Source organism: Scyliorhinus canicula, chromosome 9 (assembly GCF_902713615.1).
Source record: "Scyliorhinus canicula chromosome 9, sScyCan1.1, whole genome shotgun sequence".
In the NCBI taxonomy this organism is placed as follows: Eukaryota; Metazoa; Chordata; class Chondrichthyes; order Carcharhiniformes; family Scyliorhinidae; genus Scyliorhinus; species Scyliorhinus canicula.
In genome coordinates, this window is record NC_052154.1 from 90,475,692 (window position 1) to 90,492,790 (window position 17,099).

Here is a 17,099-nt window from a genome sequence, read left to right on the forward strand (position 1 = left end):
CAACCCCCCCCCCCCCCCCCCAACCTTACTTTTTAGGACACTACGGGCAATTTAGCATGGCCAATCCACCTAACCCGCACATCTTTGGACTGTGGGAGGAAACCGGAGCACCCGGAGGAAACCCACGCACACACGGGGAGGACGTGCAGACTCCGCACAGACAATGACCCAGCCGGGAACCGAACCTGGGACCCTGGAGCTGTGAAGCATTTATGCTAACCACCATGCTACCTCTGCTTCTGGGGCAGAGTCCTCCCTGAGAGCTTTCTGCTCATGCAGCCTCAGTGCATCTACCTGGGCTGCACCGGCCAGGCGGATGACAAGCACACCCAGCTGTATACCGAAATTCATTTTCTCCTGGGGGTAAAAGACGTTAGCATGGTGAGTGCTCCTGTGCCCAACCAGGTCCAATGGCAACGCCTAGACCCTGACCAGCCCTGCAGTCCCTGCCCCCACATGCCCCCCTCCCCCTTCCTGATCCTAGTTCCACCCCCCGATCGTTCCCCCCAATATTATTCCCTCCGCCTTGGTCCTGGTCCTACCAGTGCCTGTGACTGGGGGGTCTCCGGCCCCGCAACCAGTCCCTGCCAGTAGTTCGCTCTGCGACCTCTGTCTTGCGCCCTCCTGTCAGGTTTGCCATGGGTGCCCTTCTTCGGTGAGCCACGTGCTACGATGCCAGCAGGGTGCAATCTAGTTGTGGGGGGGCATCGCGTGCCACAGATCAGTGCCATGCTTGGTTTCCTGTGTGGGCAGGGACTGCGGACAGGCTGGCCGAGGGAGATGGACACCCATTAGGGCTGTCGCTGTAGTGTGCCCTGGGTTCTGTATGCAACGTATGGGTTTTGCCTACCTGCCCAGGGGCACAATGGATGGGAGCAGAGGCCCAGTGGGCAGGTGGGGCTTGGTGACAGCCGGTGTTCCCGTGGGTTGGGGTGGGTTGGGCTGGCTTGTGGAATGGGATGGCTCATGATGCCACTGGTGGCGCATCTGTCCTGGGGGCGGGGGGACACATGTGAGTGACAAGGGCCATGGTGCATATGTACGCTGTTCGGACTGGGGCCTGCACTGCCCCAGCCAAACCCCCGTTCCCCCTGCAGTGGGCAGTACCTTGGATGGCACCCCTGGTGGGCCAGCAGCTGTGCTGGGACATGCATATTATCCCGTTGATTTATGGGAGGGTGTGGCATCTGCTATTATCACGGGACGAGTAATCCAGAGACCCAGAATCATGCTCTGGGGACTCGGGTTTGAATCCCCCCATGGAAGATGGTGAAATTTGAATTCCGTAAAAATATCTGGAATTAAAAGTCTGAAGGTGACCATGAAACCATTGTCAATTGTCATGAAAACCCATCTGGTTCATGGACTTCCTTTGGGAAAGGAAATATGTGACCCTTACCTGGTCTGACCTACATGTGACTCCAGACCCACGGCAATGTGGTTGATTCTTAAATGCCCTCAAGGATGGGCAATAAATGCTGGTGCAGCCAGCGACTGGGCAGTTGAGTAGCACAGTGGTTAGCTCTGTTGCTTCACAGCAGCAGGGTCCCAGGTTTGATTCTCAGCTTGGGTCACTGTCTGTGTGGAGTCTGCACGTTCTGCCTGTGTCTGCGTGGGTTTCCTCTGAGTGCTCCGCTTTCCTCCCACAAGTCCCGAAAGACGTGCTGTTAGGTAATTTGGACATTCTGAATTCTCCCTCTGTGTACCCGAACAGGCGCCAGAATGTGGCGACAAGGAACTTTTCACATTAACATCATTGCAGTGTTAATGTAAACCTACTTGCGACAATAAAGATCATTATTATCCCTTGAACAAATTAAGCTGGAGTCTGGGGCTTCCTGGGGGTGGCCTGAGGAGGTAGGGGCACCCATACAGACGGTGTCGTTCTGCACATTTATGGGTCATAGTGGGCAATCAGTGGAGTGCACAGCCAGATGGCTGCCTTCCAGGCCGCGGCAATGGTGGCCGATGCGCAGCCACCCCGGTTGCAGGCCCACACCGAGCCCATATCGCATCTTCTGCTGGCTTTCGCTATTCCCCCCAGCCCTGGCAGATGCACCCCCAGCCAGTGGCACAACCATCAGCCCACTGTTGTAGCTTTGGGAATTTGGCTTACCTCCTCTTTCACTCTCAGCAGCCACGGTGCTCGGTACACGTTTTAAATACCACAAGTGCAGGTAAGGTGCAGCCATGCCGGCTGCTGCACTGCTGTAGAATTGATCATGACAGTAAACATGCAGACATATCATGCAATTTGGATGGCATATGACATGTTGATCTTTAATGTAAGGAGATTAGTTGAGAGTAAGGAAGTTTTACTTCAATTGTAGAGAGTTTTTCCGAGACTACACCTGGAGGAAGGAAGGATATACTTGCTTGGTACAGCAAAATTTCACACCATTTCCTGGGCTTAAAGTGTTGTCCAATGATGAGAAGCTGATTAAATTGGCACGGTACTTTCTGGAATTTGGAACAATGAGAGGTGATCATATGGAAACACACAACGTTCTGAAGTGGTGTGGAAGAGTGGATACGGAGAGATTGTTTTCCCTGCCTGGGGAATCAAAAGCAAGGATGCATAGTCTCAGGATAAGGGGCCATTTATTTGGGACTCACATGAGGAGAAATTTCTTCATTCAGGAAGTTGTGAATCTTTGAAATTCTCTATCACAAAGAGCTGCGGATGTTCCACTGTTAAATATTTAATGTTGAGATAGACAGATTTTTGGTTCTCTCAGGGAATCAAGGGATATGGAGACTGATGAAAAAGTGCAGTTGAAGCAGAAGATCAACACAATCATATTGAATGCCTGGACCGACATGATGAGCTGTGTGGTTTACTCCTACTCCTATTTCTGATGCTTTTATGTTCTTTACAGTATGTCACACTTGAGAATTTGCAGCTGTTGTCCCAATAATAGTAAACATGCCATATATACTGAGTAGTACAGACAAGAAGTTTCAATTTCTTGTCTGTTGAGTTTAATTCTCTCAATGTACCTGGGATAGATCACGCTATTCATTGTGCTTAATGTTTGAACATGCTCCAGTCACTCCTACTGGAAAGACCACTTGTGGACAATGGGGAATCATAGGAGCAGGTCAACCATGACCCATATTGACCTCAGAGAGGGTGCAGTATTGATTTAGCAACATTATGAGTGTTTTGTTATGCTCTTGACGTAGCATAAGCTGTTTCCTTGATGTGCACTCTGACAAAGGAAGGTTCAGACTTGGAGATAGCTTTAACACATTTATTAAACTGTTAACAATTCTCCTACTTGGATTCGACTCTCCTGTTAATCCTGCTATAGCTACTCAGACTGACGAACCAGTCTGCTACAATCCAGGTGGTGGGTGTGATGTGTTTCAAATCAATCCTGTGTTCTCATTGAGTGTCTCCACTGGAAAGAGGAAGATCACGTGTGCTGTGTTCTTTTATATGGGTTGGTGTAATGCCTTCCTGTGGTAGTGTCACCTCTGTGTGTATCGTGAATGCCCATTGGTCGTGTCCTATCTTACTGTCCTATTGGTTGAATGTCTGTGTGTCATGTCTCTGGTGCTCCCTCCAGTGTCTATCTAGTCTATGTGTGTTTACATTAACCCCTTGTGTATTTACAGTGATGCATTATCACCACAATGAGTACAGGTTCCATAGATGAGGCATGGTTTCCCCAGAGTTTTTAAAACTTTGTTGATGTAATAAGAGACATGCTGCCATGGCAAACATTTGGGGAAATTAATGAGACAGGATTGACGATAAGTAATTCTCCAGGGCCTGATAATCAACATCCCAGAGGACTTAAGGAAGTGGCCCTAGAAATAGTAGATATATTGGTGGTCATTTTCCAAAATTCTTTGACTCTGGAATGGTTCCCACAGATTGGAGGGCTAATATTACCCCGGTATTCAAAATGGGAGGTTGAGAGAAGACAGGGCACTATAGACCAGTGAGCCTAATGCCGGTGGTAGGGAAGTTGCTAGAGTCCATTATCAAGGATTTCATAGCACAGCATTTGGAAATCAGTAGTATAATCAGACAAGTCAGCATGGATTTTTGAAAGGGAAGCCATGCTTGACAAATCTACGAGAATTCTTTGAAGATGTAACAAGTAGAGTTGACTCGGGAGGATTGGTGGATGTGGTTTATTTAGACTTTCAGAAGGCTTTCGACAAGGTTTCATATAGCAGATTACTATGTAAAGTTAAAGCGCCTGGGATTGTTGGTCATGCCTTCAGATGGATAGAAAGCTGGTTAGCAGACAGGAAGCAAAAAGTTGGAATAAATGGGTCTTCTCCTGATTGGCAGGCAGTGACCAGTGGGGTACCGCAGGGATCTGTGATAGGACCCCAGCTATTCACATTATATATCAATGATTGGATGAGGGTACTAAAGGTATTATCTCCAAATTTGCAGATGATTCAAAGTTGGGTGGGAGGGTGAGCTGTGAGGAGGATGCAGAGATGCTTCAGTGGGATTCGGACAGGCTGAGTGAGTGGGCATATGCATGGCAGATGCAGTATAATGTGAGGTTATTCACTTCGGTAGCAAAAATAGGAAGGCAGATTATTATTTGAATGGGTGTAAATTGAGAGAGGTGGATACTCAGTGAGTCCTTGGTGTCCTTGTGCATCAGTTACCTGTAGATACAGCAGGCAGTAAAGAAGACAAACGTTATGTTGGATTTCATAGTGAGAAAATTTGAGTATAGAAACCGGGTAGATTCAGAAAGAATGTTCCCAATAATGGGGGAGTCCAGAACTAAGGATCATGGTTTGAGGATAAGGGGTAAACCTATTAGGACTGAGGTGAGGAGAATCTGTGTACCATAAAAGTCGTTGAGGCCAAAACATTGTGTAATTTCAAGTAGGAGTTAGATATAGCTCTTAGGGCTAAAGAGACCAAAAGATATGGGGGGAAGGCTGGATAAGGGTACTGAAGTTGATGATCAGTCATGGTATTCGGGGGGGGGGGGGGGGGGGGGGGGGGGGGGTTAAACTAATTTGTCAGGGGGAAGGGAAAATGAGCTGTAGTCCAGAAGACAGTGTTGAGAGTAGTGAGGTACTGAGGAGGGTATCAAGGTCGCAGGAGTGTACCGGCAGACAGGAAGGTGGGTTGAAGTGTGTCTACTTCAATGCAGGTAGCATCCAGAATAAGGTAGGTGAACTTGGAGCGTGGGTTGGTACCTGGGACTACGATGTTGTGGGCACTACGGAGACCTGGTTAGAATAGGGACAGGAACGGTTGTTGGAAATTCCGCGGAATAGATGTTTCAGTAAGAGTAGGGAAGGTGGTAAAAGAGGTGGAGGAGTAGCATTGTTAATCAAGGATAGTTTAACGGCTGCAGAAAGGCAGTTCGAGGGGGATAAAACATAGAACATTACAGCGCAGTACGGGCCCTTCGGCCCTCGATGTTGAAACCTGGGAAACCATCTGAAGCCTATCTGACCTACACTATTCCATTTTCATCCATATGTCTATCCAGTGACCACTTAAATGCCCTTAAAGTTGGCGAGTCGACTACTGTTGCAGGCAGGGCATTCCACACCCCTACTACTCTCTGAGTAAAGAAACTGCCTCTGACATCTGTCCTATATCTATCACTCCTCAATTTAAAGCTATGTCCCCTCGTGTTGGTTATCACCATCCGAGGAAAGAGACTCTCACTGTCCACCCTATCTAACCCTCTGACTATCTTATATGTCTCTATTAAGTCACCTCTCAGCCTTCTCCTCTCTAACAAAAACAACCTCAAGTCGCTGAGCCTTTCCTCGTAACATCCTAGTAAATCTCCTCTGAACCCTTTCTAAAGCTTCCACATCCTTCCTATAATGTGGTGACCAGAACTGCATGCAGTACTCCAGGAGCGGCCGCACCAGAGTTATGTACAGCTGCAGCATGACCTTGTGGCTCCGAAACTCAATCCCCCTACTGATAAAGGCTAGCACACCATATGCCTTCTAAACAGCCCTATTAACCTGGGTGGCAACTTTCACGGATTTATGCACCTTCCTGTTCATCTACACTACCAAGAATCTTGCCATTAGCCCAGTGCTCCGCATTCCTGTTACTCCATCCAAAGTGAACCACCTCACACTTTTCCGCATTAAACTCCATCTGCCACCTCTCAGCCCAGCTCTGCAGCTTATCTATGTCCCTCTGTATCCTATAACATCCTTCAGCACTATCCACAACTCCACCGACCTTTGTGTCATCTGCAAATTTACTGACCCATCCTTCTACACCCTCTTACAGGTCATTTCAGGGGACCTGCCTACTGAGGTAATATGGGCTGAAGTTAGAAATAGGAAAGGAGTGGTCACGTTGCTAGTAGTTTTCTATAGGGCCCCAAATAATAATAGAGATGGAGAGGAAGAAATTGCAAAACAGGTTATGGATAGGTGTGGAGGTCTCAGGGTAGTTGTCATGGGTGACTTTAACTTTCCAAATATGGATTGGAACCTCTATAGGTCGAACTGTTCAGATGGGGCAGTTTTTGTACAGTGTGTGCAGGAGGGTTTCCTGTCACAATATGTGGCCGACAAGAGGGGGGTCACATTGGATTTGGTACTGGGTAATGAACCGGGCCAAGTGTTAGATTTGTTTGTGGGAGAGCACTTTGAAGATAGTGACCACAATTCGGTGTCTTTCACTATTGCAATGGAGAGGGATAGGACCATGCGGCAGGGCAAGGTGTAAAATTGGGGGAGGGGTAATTATGATGTGATTAGGCAAGAATTAGGGAGCATAAGATGGGAACAGAAACTGGCAGGGAAAGGTACAAATGAAAAGCGGAGCTTGTTCAAGGAACAAATACTGCGTGTCCTTGATAGGTATGTCCCTGTCAGGCAGGGAGGAAATGGTCGTGTGAGGGAACCATGGTTCACAAAAGAGGTTGAATATCTTGTCAAGAGGAAAAAGGAAGCATATGTAAGGATGAAAAAACAAGGTTCAGTTGGGTCTCTTGAGGGTAACAAGGTAGCAAGGAATGAGCTAAAAAAAAGGGCTTAGGAGAGCTAGGAGGGGGCATGAGAAGTCCTTGGCGGGTTGGATCAAGGAAAACCTCAAGGCTTTTTACTCTTATGTGAAAAATAAAAGAATGACCAGGGTGAGGTTAGGGCCGATCAGGGACAGTCGAGGGAACTTGTGCATAGAGTCAGAAGAGGTAGTAGAGGCGTTGAATGAATACTTTTCTTCAGTGTTCACCATGAGAGGGGCCATGTTTCTGAGGATGAGAGTGTGATACAGGCGGATAGGCTGGAGGAGGTAGACGTTCTGAGGAAGGATGCATTAGCAATTTTGAAAAATCTGAGGGTCGACAAGTCCCCTGGGCCAGATGGGATATGTCCTTGGATTCTTTGGGAGGCAACGATGAGATTGCAGAGCCTTTGGCTTTGACCTTTGCGTCCTCACTGTCCACGGGGATAGTGCCAGAGGACTGGAGAGTGGCGAATGTTATTCCTCTGTTCAAGAAAGGGAATAGGAATGACCCTGGTAATTATAGGCCAGTTAGTCTTACTTCGGTGGTCGGTACGTTAATGGAAAAGTTCATGAAGGATAGGATTTATGACCATAGTCAACACGGATTCTTGCCTCACAAATTTGATTGAATTGTTTGAGGAGGTAACTAAGTGTGTAGATGAAGGTCGAGCAGTTGATGTCGTATAGATGGATTTTAGTAAGGCGTTTGATAGGGTTCCCCATGCTCGCCTTATGAAGAAAGTAAGGAGGTGTAGGATAGAGGGAAATTTGGCCAATTGGATAAGTAACTGGCTATCACATAGAAGACAGAGGGTGGTGGTGGATGGAAAATTTTCAGACTGGAGACCAGTTACCAACGGTGTAACACAGGGATCAGTGCTGGGTCCTCTGCTATTTGTGATTTTTATCAATGACTTGGAGGAGGGGCTAAAGGGTGGGTCAGTACATTTGCTGATGACACCAAGATTGGTGGAGTAGTTGGTGAGGTGGAGGGCTGTTGTCGGCTACAAAGAGACATTATTAATAGAATGCAGAGCTGGGCTGAAGAATGGCAGATGGAGTTTAACCCTGATAAGTGCGAGGTGATTCATTTTGGTAGGAAAAATTTGAATGCGGATTACAGGGTCAACGGCAGGGTTCTGAGGAATGTGGAGGAACAGAGAGATCTTGGGGTTCATGTCCACCGATCTCTGAAGGTTGCCACTCAAGTGGGTAGAGTCGTGAAGACGGCCTATAGTATGCTGCAACTGTACATGACCCTGGTGAGACCACATTTGGAGTATTGTGTGCAATTCTGGTCACCTCATCATAGGAAGGATGTGGAAGCATTGGAAAGGTGCAAAGGAGATTTACCAGGATGCAGCCTGGTTTGAAGGATAGGTCTTATGAGGAAAGGTTGAGGGAGCTAGGGCTTTTTTCTTTGGAGCAGAGGAGGATGAGAGGCAAATTAATAGAGGTTTATAAGATGATGAGGGGGATAGATAGAGTGGATGTTCAGAGACTATTTCCTCGGGTGGATGTAGCTGATACAAGGGGGCATAACTACAAGGTTCAGGGTGGGAAATATAGGAGGGATATCCGAGGTAGGTTCTTTACTCAGAGAGTGGTTAGGGTGTGGAATGGACTGCCTGCTGTGATAGTGGAGTCAGACACTTTAGGAAATTTCAAGCAGTTATTGGATAGGCACGTGGAGCACACCAGAATGACAGGGAGTGGGATAGCTTGATCTTCATTTTGGACAAGGCTCGGCACAACATCGAGGGACGAAGGGCCTGTTCTGTGCTGTACTGTTCGATGTATCAATGAATGGCGGAGGAGGCTCGAAGAGCCGAATGGCCTCCTCCTGCTTCTATTTTCTGTGTACATTTCTACATTTATTGCCCCATCCATAATTGCCATTGAGAAGGTCATGGTGAGCTGCCTTCTTGATGTGCAGTCGTCCATGTGATGTATATTGGGGAGGGAACTTCCACGTTGCAGGTTTGGATGGTGCTGACAATGGAGCCTTGAGGAGTTGCTGCAGTTGTGGTACTGCCTTGAAGATGTTCTGTGCATCCGTGGTGATGAGAGTGAATATTTTAGGTGACGGTTGGGGCTGCTTTGTCCTGGATGGTGTCGAGCTTGTTGGAGCTGCACTCATTCAGGCAAATGGAAAGTAGTCCATCACACTCCTGACTTGTGCCTTTTAAATGGTGGACATATATTTGGAGTTGAGTTAGTCACTGCAAAATCCCCAGCCTCTGACCTGCTCCTGTAACTGCAGTACTCATATGACTGTACAGATTAATGGGTGAACTAACTTTAAGGTAATTAAAGGATTTGATAAGGTTCCAAAACTATTTCCTGGGTACTGGAGTGTAGAACAAGGAAGTGCAATGTTAAAATGTGAGCTATTTTGTGCAGCAATAATGTCAGGAAGAATTTCTTCACACAAAGGCAAGTGGAAATCTGGACCACTCTTCCAGTTGTAGAGGCTGGAGTAATTGAAAATTTCAAAAACGTTTTTGATATTTTTGTTCGGCCAGAGTTTTAAGGGTTACAGAAAGGGTAAGTGGATGGAGTTTTTTTTTAAATTTAGGGTACCCAATTCTTTTTTTCAAATTAGGGGCAATTTAGCATTGCCAGTTCACCTACATAGAACATAGAACAGTACAGCACAGAACAGGCCCTTCGGCCCTCAATGTTGTGCCGAGCCATGATCACCCTACTCAAACATACGTATCCACCCTATACCCGTAACCCAACAACTCCCCCCTTAACCTTACTTTTTATTAGGACACTATGGGCAATTTAGCATGGCCAATCCACCTAACCCGCACATCTTTGGACTGTGGGAGGAAACCGGAGCACCCGGAGGAAACCCACGCACACAGGGGGAGGACGTGCAGACTCCACACAGACAGTGACCCAGCCGGGAATCGAACTGGGACCCTGGAGCTGTGAAGCATTTATGCTAACCACCATGCTACCCTGCTGCCCTACCTTGCACATCTTTGGGTTGTGGGAGTTAGACCCATGCAGAAAAGAGGAGAATGTGCAAAACCCATGCAGACAGTGACCCGGAGCTGGGATCGAATCCGGATCCTCAGTGCCGGGAGGCAACAGTGCTAACCACTGTGCCACATAAGTGTATGGAGTTGATGCAGATCAGCTATGATTTAATTGAATGGCAGGACAGACTATTTTTGCAAGATGCCATACGTGGTTGAGCAGCCTGACTACCCTTGGTGTCTAGACTCACATAAAGAATACCACTGAGGGTACACATACCTGTGGAATCTGCACTCCTGAAGCTTTAGGGGAGGAGAATATAAAGCAGGGGAGAAAATGACTCAACGAACCGAATGTTGCCAAAATTGTTCTAACACTGTTATGTTTCTGATTTCAGGTACAAGGAGGGTCAGCACCCAGGAAACAGGGAAATTATCAAAATAGTCAATACTTCACCCATGGTGGCTGATGTTTCCTTCTGTTATCAGAATGATGTAAAAGCTGGCACCTACCTTGTGGATCCACCCACTATGACTCTTCAACCCTATCAGAAAAAGGTACACATATCCACAACACATTCATCAATGTGATATCACACACAACCATTCAAACAGTTGCAGAGGAATCGCCAAATATTTCAAATCACATGGAGAGTTCTCACTGCATTCTCAACGTGCTTGCATTTATAAAGCTGAGCAACTTTGGAACTGATTTTATTTTGAAGGAAGTTGCACTCAATGGTGTAATTTTTATTTTTATTATTTCATGGGAAGTGTGTGCCCATTATTAATTGCCCTTGGGCAGGTGGTGGTGAACTGCCTTCTTGAACCAGAGTGCTGTTTGGGAGCCATTTCAACTTTGTGACCCAGTGACAGTGAAGATCGGCTATATAGTTTCAGGTCAGGATGTTGTGTGACCCTGAGGGGGACACCTGTCCATCCACATGTTAAGTGTTGAAGAAGCAGTGGGGATTTGTTGCAGTGATGGTGAGGGTTCTATGATGCAGAGCAAAGCCAACAGCACGAGTTCAATTCTCGTATCGGCTGAGGTTATTCATTCTTTTCAGCCTTGCCCCTTAACTGATCCTCAGGTGGTGATCCTCAGGTTAAACCGCTACCAGTCAGCCGGCCCCCTCAAAACGGAAAGCAGCCTATGGTCATCTCTGACTCTGGCACCTTTATTCTGTAGCGTTTGGCTGATGAGCATACTTTCTAGACATTAGGCATTGGTGGATTTGATCTCTGTGGTAAGGATTCTTAAACTTACAAATTGTTCCTTCCAGGACCTCTCAATTTGGGCCTACCCAACCACTCCAGGGAAATTTGAGGACTATCTCATCTGTTGTATACGAGAGAATCCTGAGCCAGTCTTCTTTCAAATATGCTGTTATGGAGTACGTGCAGAGATTGAACTCGATCGTAAGCAGCTGCACTTTGACAAAATGATCCTTCACAGGTCAGTCAAAACTATATAATGGATGTGGAAACAATGGGCTGGATTCTCCAGTTCCCTAACTGAGTGTTTCTCAGCAGCGCGCCATTCGCCAGCAGCGCGCCATTCGCCAGCAGCGCGCCATTCGCCAGCTGTCAGCGGGAAGTGTGAATCACAACGGCCGTAAAATTCCGGCCAAGATGTAAGACAGATATATTAGCGGGAATTTCCAACATTGAGGCACGTAGCAAGAGTCAGGCAAATCCCCAGCTCAGCTTGCCAGCCTTGGGAGACAGTACCCACAAAGGCAGGACTTTCATTCCTGGATGCAGGCTGGAAAATGTCTGCAACAGCCTCAGAGGCCGGGTTAGCTGTTTGAAAGACCCATGGCTATGCAGTGGGACATCCTGATTAAAGTAAAAACACAAAAGCTCTCCATCCTTCACCTCACACAGTCCTTCACCGTCCAAGCACCTCCCAGTTCCCCCATTACTTGTGATGAAACACCTGCATACTGAGAGAAAATGTTGCTTGAGTGACAACTCTTGCTCTCTGCTGGCAAATTCACAATGTTTATTGACACTTCCACACCCAGCACCCTCCCACAAACTACACCCACACCCTGCACCCTCCCACACCCTGCAGCCTCCGACACCCTGCACCCTCCCACACCCTGCACCCTCCCACACCCTGCACCCTCCCACACCCTGCAGCCTCCGACACCCTGCACCCTCCCACACCCTGCAGCCTCCCACACCCTGCAGCCTCCGACACCCTGCACCCTCCCACACCCTGCACCCTCCCACACCCTGCACCCTCCCACACCCTGCAGCCTCCGACACCCTGCACCCTCCCACAAACTACACCCACACCCTGCACCCTCCCACACCCTGCAGCCTCCGACACCCTGCACCCTCCCACACCCTGCACCCTCCCACACCCTGCACCCTCCCACACCCTGCAGCCTCCGACACCCTGCACCCTCCCACACCCTGCAGCCTCCCACACCCTGCAGCCTCCCAGACCCTGCACCCTCCCACACCCTGCAGCCTCCCAGACCCTGAACCCTCCCACACCCTGCACCCTCCCAGACCCTGCACCCTCCCACACCCTGCAGCCTCCGACACCCTGCACCCTCCCACACCCTGCGCTCTCCCACACCCTGCAGCCTCCCAGACTCTGCATCCTCCCACACACTGCACCCTCCCACACCATGCACCCTCCCACACCCTGTGCTCCTCCACACCCTACGCTCTCCCACACCCTGCACTCTCCCACAAACTACACCCACACCCTGCACCCTCCCACACCCTGCAGCCTCCCACACCCTGCACCCTCCCACAAACTGCACCCACACCCTGCACCCTCCCACACCCTGCAGCCTCCCACACCCCTGCAGCCTCCCAGACCCTGCACCCTCCCACACCCTGCAGCCTCCCAGACCCTGAACCCTCCCACACCCTGCACCCTCCCAGACCCTGCACCCTCCCACACCCCTGCAGCCTCCGACACCCTGCACCCTCCCACACCCTGCGCTCTCCCACACCCTGCAGCCTCCCCAGACTCTGCATCCTCCCACACACTGCACCCTCCCACACCATGCACCCTCCCACACCCTGTGCTCCTCCACACCCTACGCTCTCCCACACCCTGCACTCTCCCACAAACTACACCCACACCCTGCACCCTCCCACACCCTGCAGCCTCCCACACCCTGCACCCTCCCACAAACTGCACCCACACCCTGCACCCTCCCACACCCTGCACCCTCCCACAAACTGCACCCACACCCTGCACCCTCCCACACCCTGCAGCCTCCCACACACTGCACCCTCCCACACCCTGTGCTCCTCCACACCCTACGCTCTCCCACACCCTGCACTCTCCCACAAACTACACCCACACCCTGCACCCTCCCACACCCTGCAGCCCCCACACCCTGCACCCTCCCACAAACTGCACCCACACCTGCCCTCCCACACCCTGCACCCTCCCACAAACTGCACCCACACCCTGCACCCTCCCACACCCTGCAGCCTCCCACACCCTGCACCCTCCCACACCCTGCACCCTCCCACCATGCACCCTCCCACACCCTGCGCTCCTCCACACCCTACGCCTCCCACACCCTGCACCCTCCCACACCCTGCACCCTCCCACACCCTGCACCCTCCCACACCCTGCGCTCTCACACACCCTGCAGCCTCCCACACCCTGCACCCTCCCACACCCTGCACTCCTCCACACCCTACGCTCTCCCACACCCTGTGCTCTCCCACACCCTGCACCCTCCCACACCCTGCACCCTCCCACACTGTGCACACTCCCACACCCTGCACCCTCCACACCCTGCACCCTCCCACACCCTGCACCCTCCCACACCCTGCACCTCCCAAACTGTGCACACTGCCACACTGTGGACACTGCCACACTCTGCACCCTCGCACACTGTGCACCCTCCCACACTCTGCACCCTCGCACACTGTGCACACCCTGCACCCTCCCACAGTGTGCACCTCCCACACTGTGCACAGCCTGCACTCTCCCACACTGCGCACACTCCCACATTGTGCACACCTGCACCCATCCACATTGTGCACCCCCTGCACCCATGCACACTGTGCACCTCCCACACTGTGCAGACTGCCACACTGTGCATACTTTACAGGCTCCCACACCATGCACCCTCACACACCCTGCACCCTCCCACACCCTGCACCCTTCCACACACTGCACCCTCCCACACCCTGCACCCTCCCACACCCTGCACCCCCCAACACACTGCACCCTCCCACACTGTGCACACTGCCACACTGTGCACACCCTGCACCAATCCACATTGTGCACCCCCTGCACCCATCCACACTTCGCACCCTCCCACACTGTGCACACCCCCACACTACGCACCCTCCCACACTGCGCACTCCCACACTACGCACACTACCACGCTGCGCACTCCCACACTGCGCACACATCCCACACTAGCGCACACTCCCACGCTGCGCACTCCCACCAACTGCGCACACTCCCACCACTACGCAACACTCCCACACTACGCACACTCCCACCTGCGCACTCCCACACTTGCGCACACTCCCACACTACGCACTACTCCCACCCACTACGCACACTCCCACGCTGCGGCACTATCCCACACTGCGCACACTCCCACCACTACGCACACTCCCACACTACGCACATCCCACGCTGGCACCTCCCAACCACTGCGCACACTCCCACACTGCGCACACTCCCATGCTGCGCACTCCCACACTGCGCACACTCCCACACTACGCACACTCCCACACTACGCACACTCCCACGCTGCGCACTCCCACACTGCGCACACTCCCACGCTGCGCACTCCCACACTGCACCCACTCCCACACTGCGCACACTCCCACACTGCTCACACTACCACACTACGCACACTCCCACACTGTGCAGACTGCCACACTGTGCACCCTCCCAGACCCTGCACACTCCCACACCCTGCACCCTCCCACACACTGCACCCTCCCACACACTGCACCCTCCCACACCCTGCACCCCCCAACACACTGCACCCTCCCACACACTGCACCCTCCCACACCCTGCACCCCCCAACACACTGCACCCTCCACACCCTGCACCCTCCCACACTGCGCACCCTCCCACACTTCGCACCCTCCCACACTGCGCACACTCCCACACTACGCACACTCCCACGCTGCGCACACTCCCACACTGCGCACACTCCCACGCTGCGCACACTCCCACACTGCGCACACTCCCACACTGCGCACACTCACACACTGCGCACACTCCCACGCTGCGCACTCCCACACTGCGCACTCCCACACTGCGCACACTCCCACACTGCGCACACTCACACACTGCGCACACTCCCACACTGCGCACACTCACACACTACGCACACTCCCACACTGCGCACACTACCACACTGCGCACACTCACACACTACGCACACTCCCACACTGCGCACACTCCCACACTGCGCACACTCACACACTGCGCACACTCCCACACTGCGCACACTCACACACTGCGCACACTCACACACTACGCACACTCCCACACTACGCACACTCCCACACTGCGCACACTCCCACACTGCGCACACTCACACACTGCGCACACTCCCACACTGCGCACACTCACACACTGCGCACACTCCCACACTGCGCACACTCACACACTACGCACACTCCCACACTGCGCACACTCCCACACTGCGCACACTCACACACTGCGCACACTCCCACACTGCGCACACTCACACACTACGCACTCCCACACTGCGCACACTCCCACACTGCGCACACTCCCACACTGCACACACTCCCACACTGCACACACTCCCACACTGCGCACACTCCCACACTGCGCACACTAACACACTACGCACACTCCCACACTGCGCACACTCCCACGCTGCGCACTCCCACACTGCGCACACTTCCACACTGCGCACACTCCCACGCTGCGCACTCCCACACTGCGCACACTCCCACGCTGCGCACTCCCACACTGCGCACACTCCCACACTACGCACACTCCCACACTACGCACACTCCCACGCTGCGCACTCCCACACTGCGCACACTCCCACACTACGCACACTCCCACACTACGCACACTCCCACGCTACGCACACTCCCACGCTGCGCACTCCCACACTGCGCACACTCCCACACTGCGCACACTCCCACACTGCGCACACTCCCACACTGTGCACACTGCCACACTGTGCAGACTGCCACACTGTGCATACTCTGCAGGCTCCCACACCATGCACCCTCCCAGACCCTGCACCCTCCCAGACCCTGCACACTCCCACACCCTGCACCCTCCCACATCCTGCACCCTCCCACACCCTGCACCATCCCACACCCTGCACCCTCCCACACACTGCACCCTCCCACACCCTGCACCCTCCCACACTGTGCACCCTCCCACACTGTGCACACCCTGCACCAATCCACATTGTGCACCCCCTGCACCCATCCACACTGTGCACCCTCCCACACTGCGCACCCTCCCACACTTCGCACACTCCCACACTGCGCATCAACTCCGCACACTCCCACGCTGCGCACCCTCCCACACTGCGCACACTCCCACACTGCGCACACTCCCACACTACGCACACTCCCACGCTGCGCACTCCCACACTGCGCACACTCCCACACTGCGCACACTCACACACTGCGCACACTCCCACGCTGCGCACTCCCACACTGCGCACTCCCACACTGCGCACACTACCACACTACGCACACTCCCACACTGCGCACACTGCCACGCTGCGCACTCCCACTCTGCGCACACTACCACACTACGCACACTCCCACACTGCGCACACTCCCACGCTGCGCACTCCCACACTGCGCACACTCCCACACTGCGCACACTCCCACGCTGCGCACACTCCCACACTGCGCACACTCCCACACTGCACACCCCACACTGCGCACATTCCCACACTGCGCACCCTCCCACACTACGCACCTCCAACACTGCGCACACTCCCACGCTGCGCACTCCCACACTGCGCACACTACCACACTACGCACACTCCCACACTGCGCACACTCCCACGCTGCACACTCCCACACTGCGCACACTCCCACACTGCGCACACTCCCACGCTGCGCACTCCCACACTGTGCACACTCACACACTACGCGCACG

At 52.5% G+C, this 17,099-nt stretch overlaps 1 protein-coding gene across 1 annotated transcript in view; it reads left to right on the forward strand.

Annotated features, from left to right (window-relative positions):
* hydin (HYDIN axonemal central pair apparatus protein) overlaps positions 1–17,099 on the forward strand; it is a 1,231,368-nt gene that overhangs the window by 1,074,359 nt on the left and 139,910 nt on the right. The window contains exons 52-53 of the mRNA XM_038807144.1: positions 10,371–10,530; positions 11,256–11,428. Of these exons, the coding sequence (XP_038663072.1) occupies positions 10,371–10,530; positions 11,256–11,428 (333 nt within the window). The remainder of the gene's footprint in view (positions 1–10,370; positions 10,531–11,255; positions 11,429–17,099) is intronic.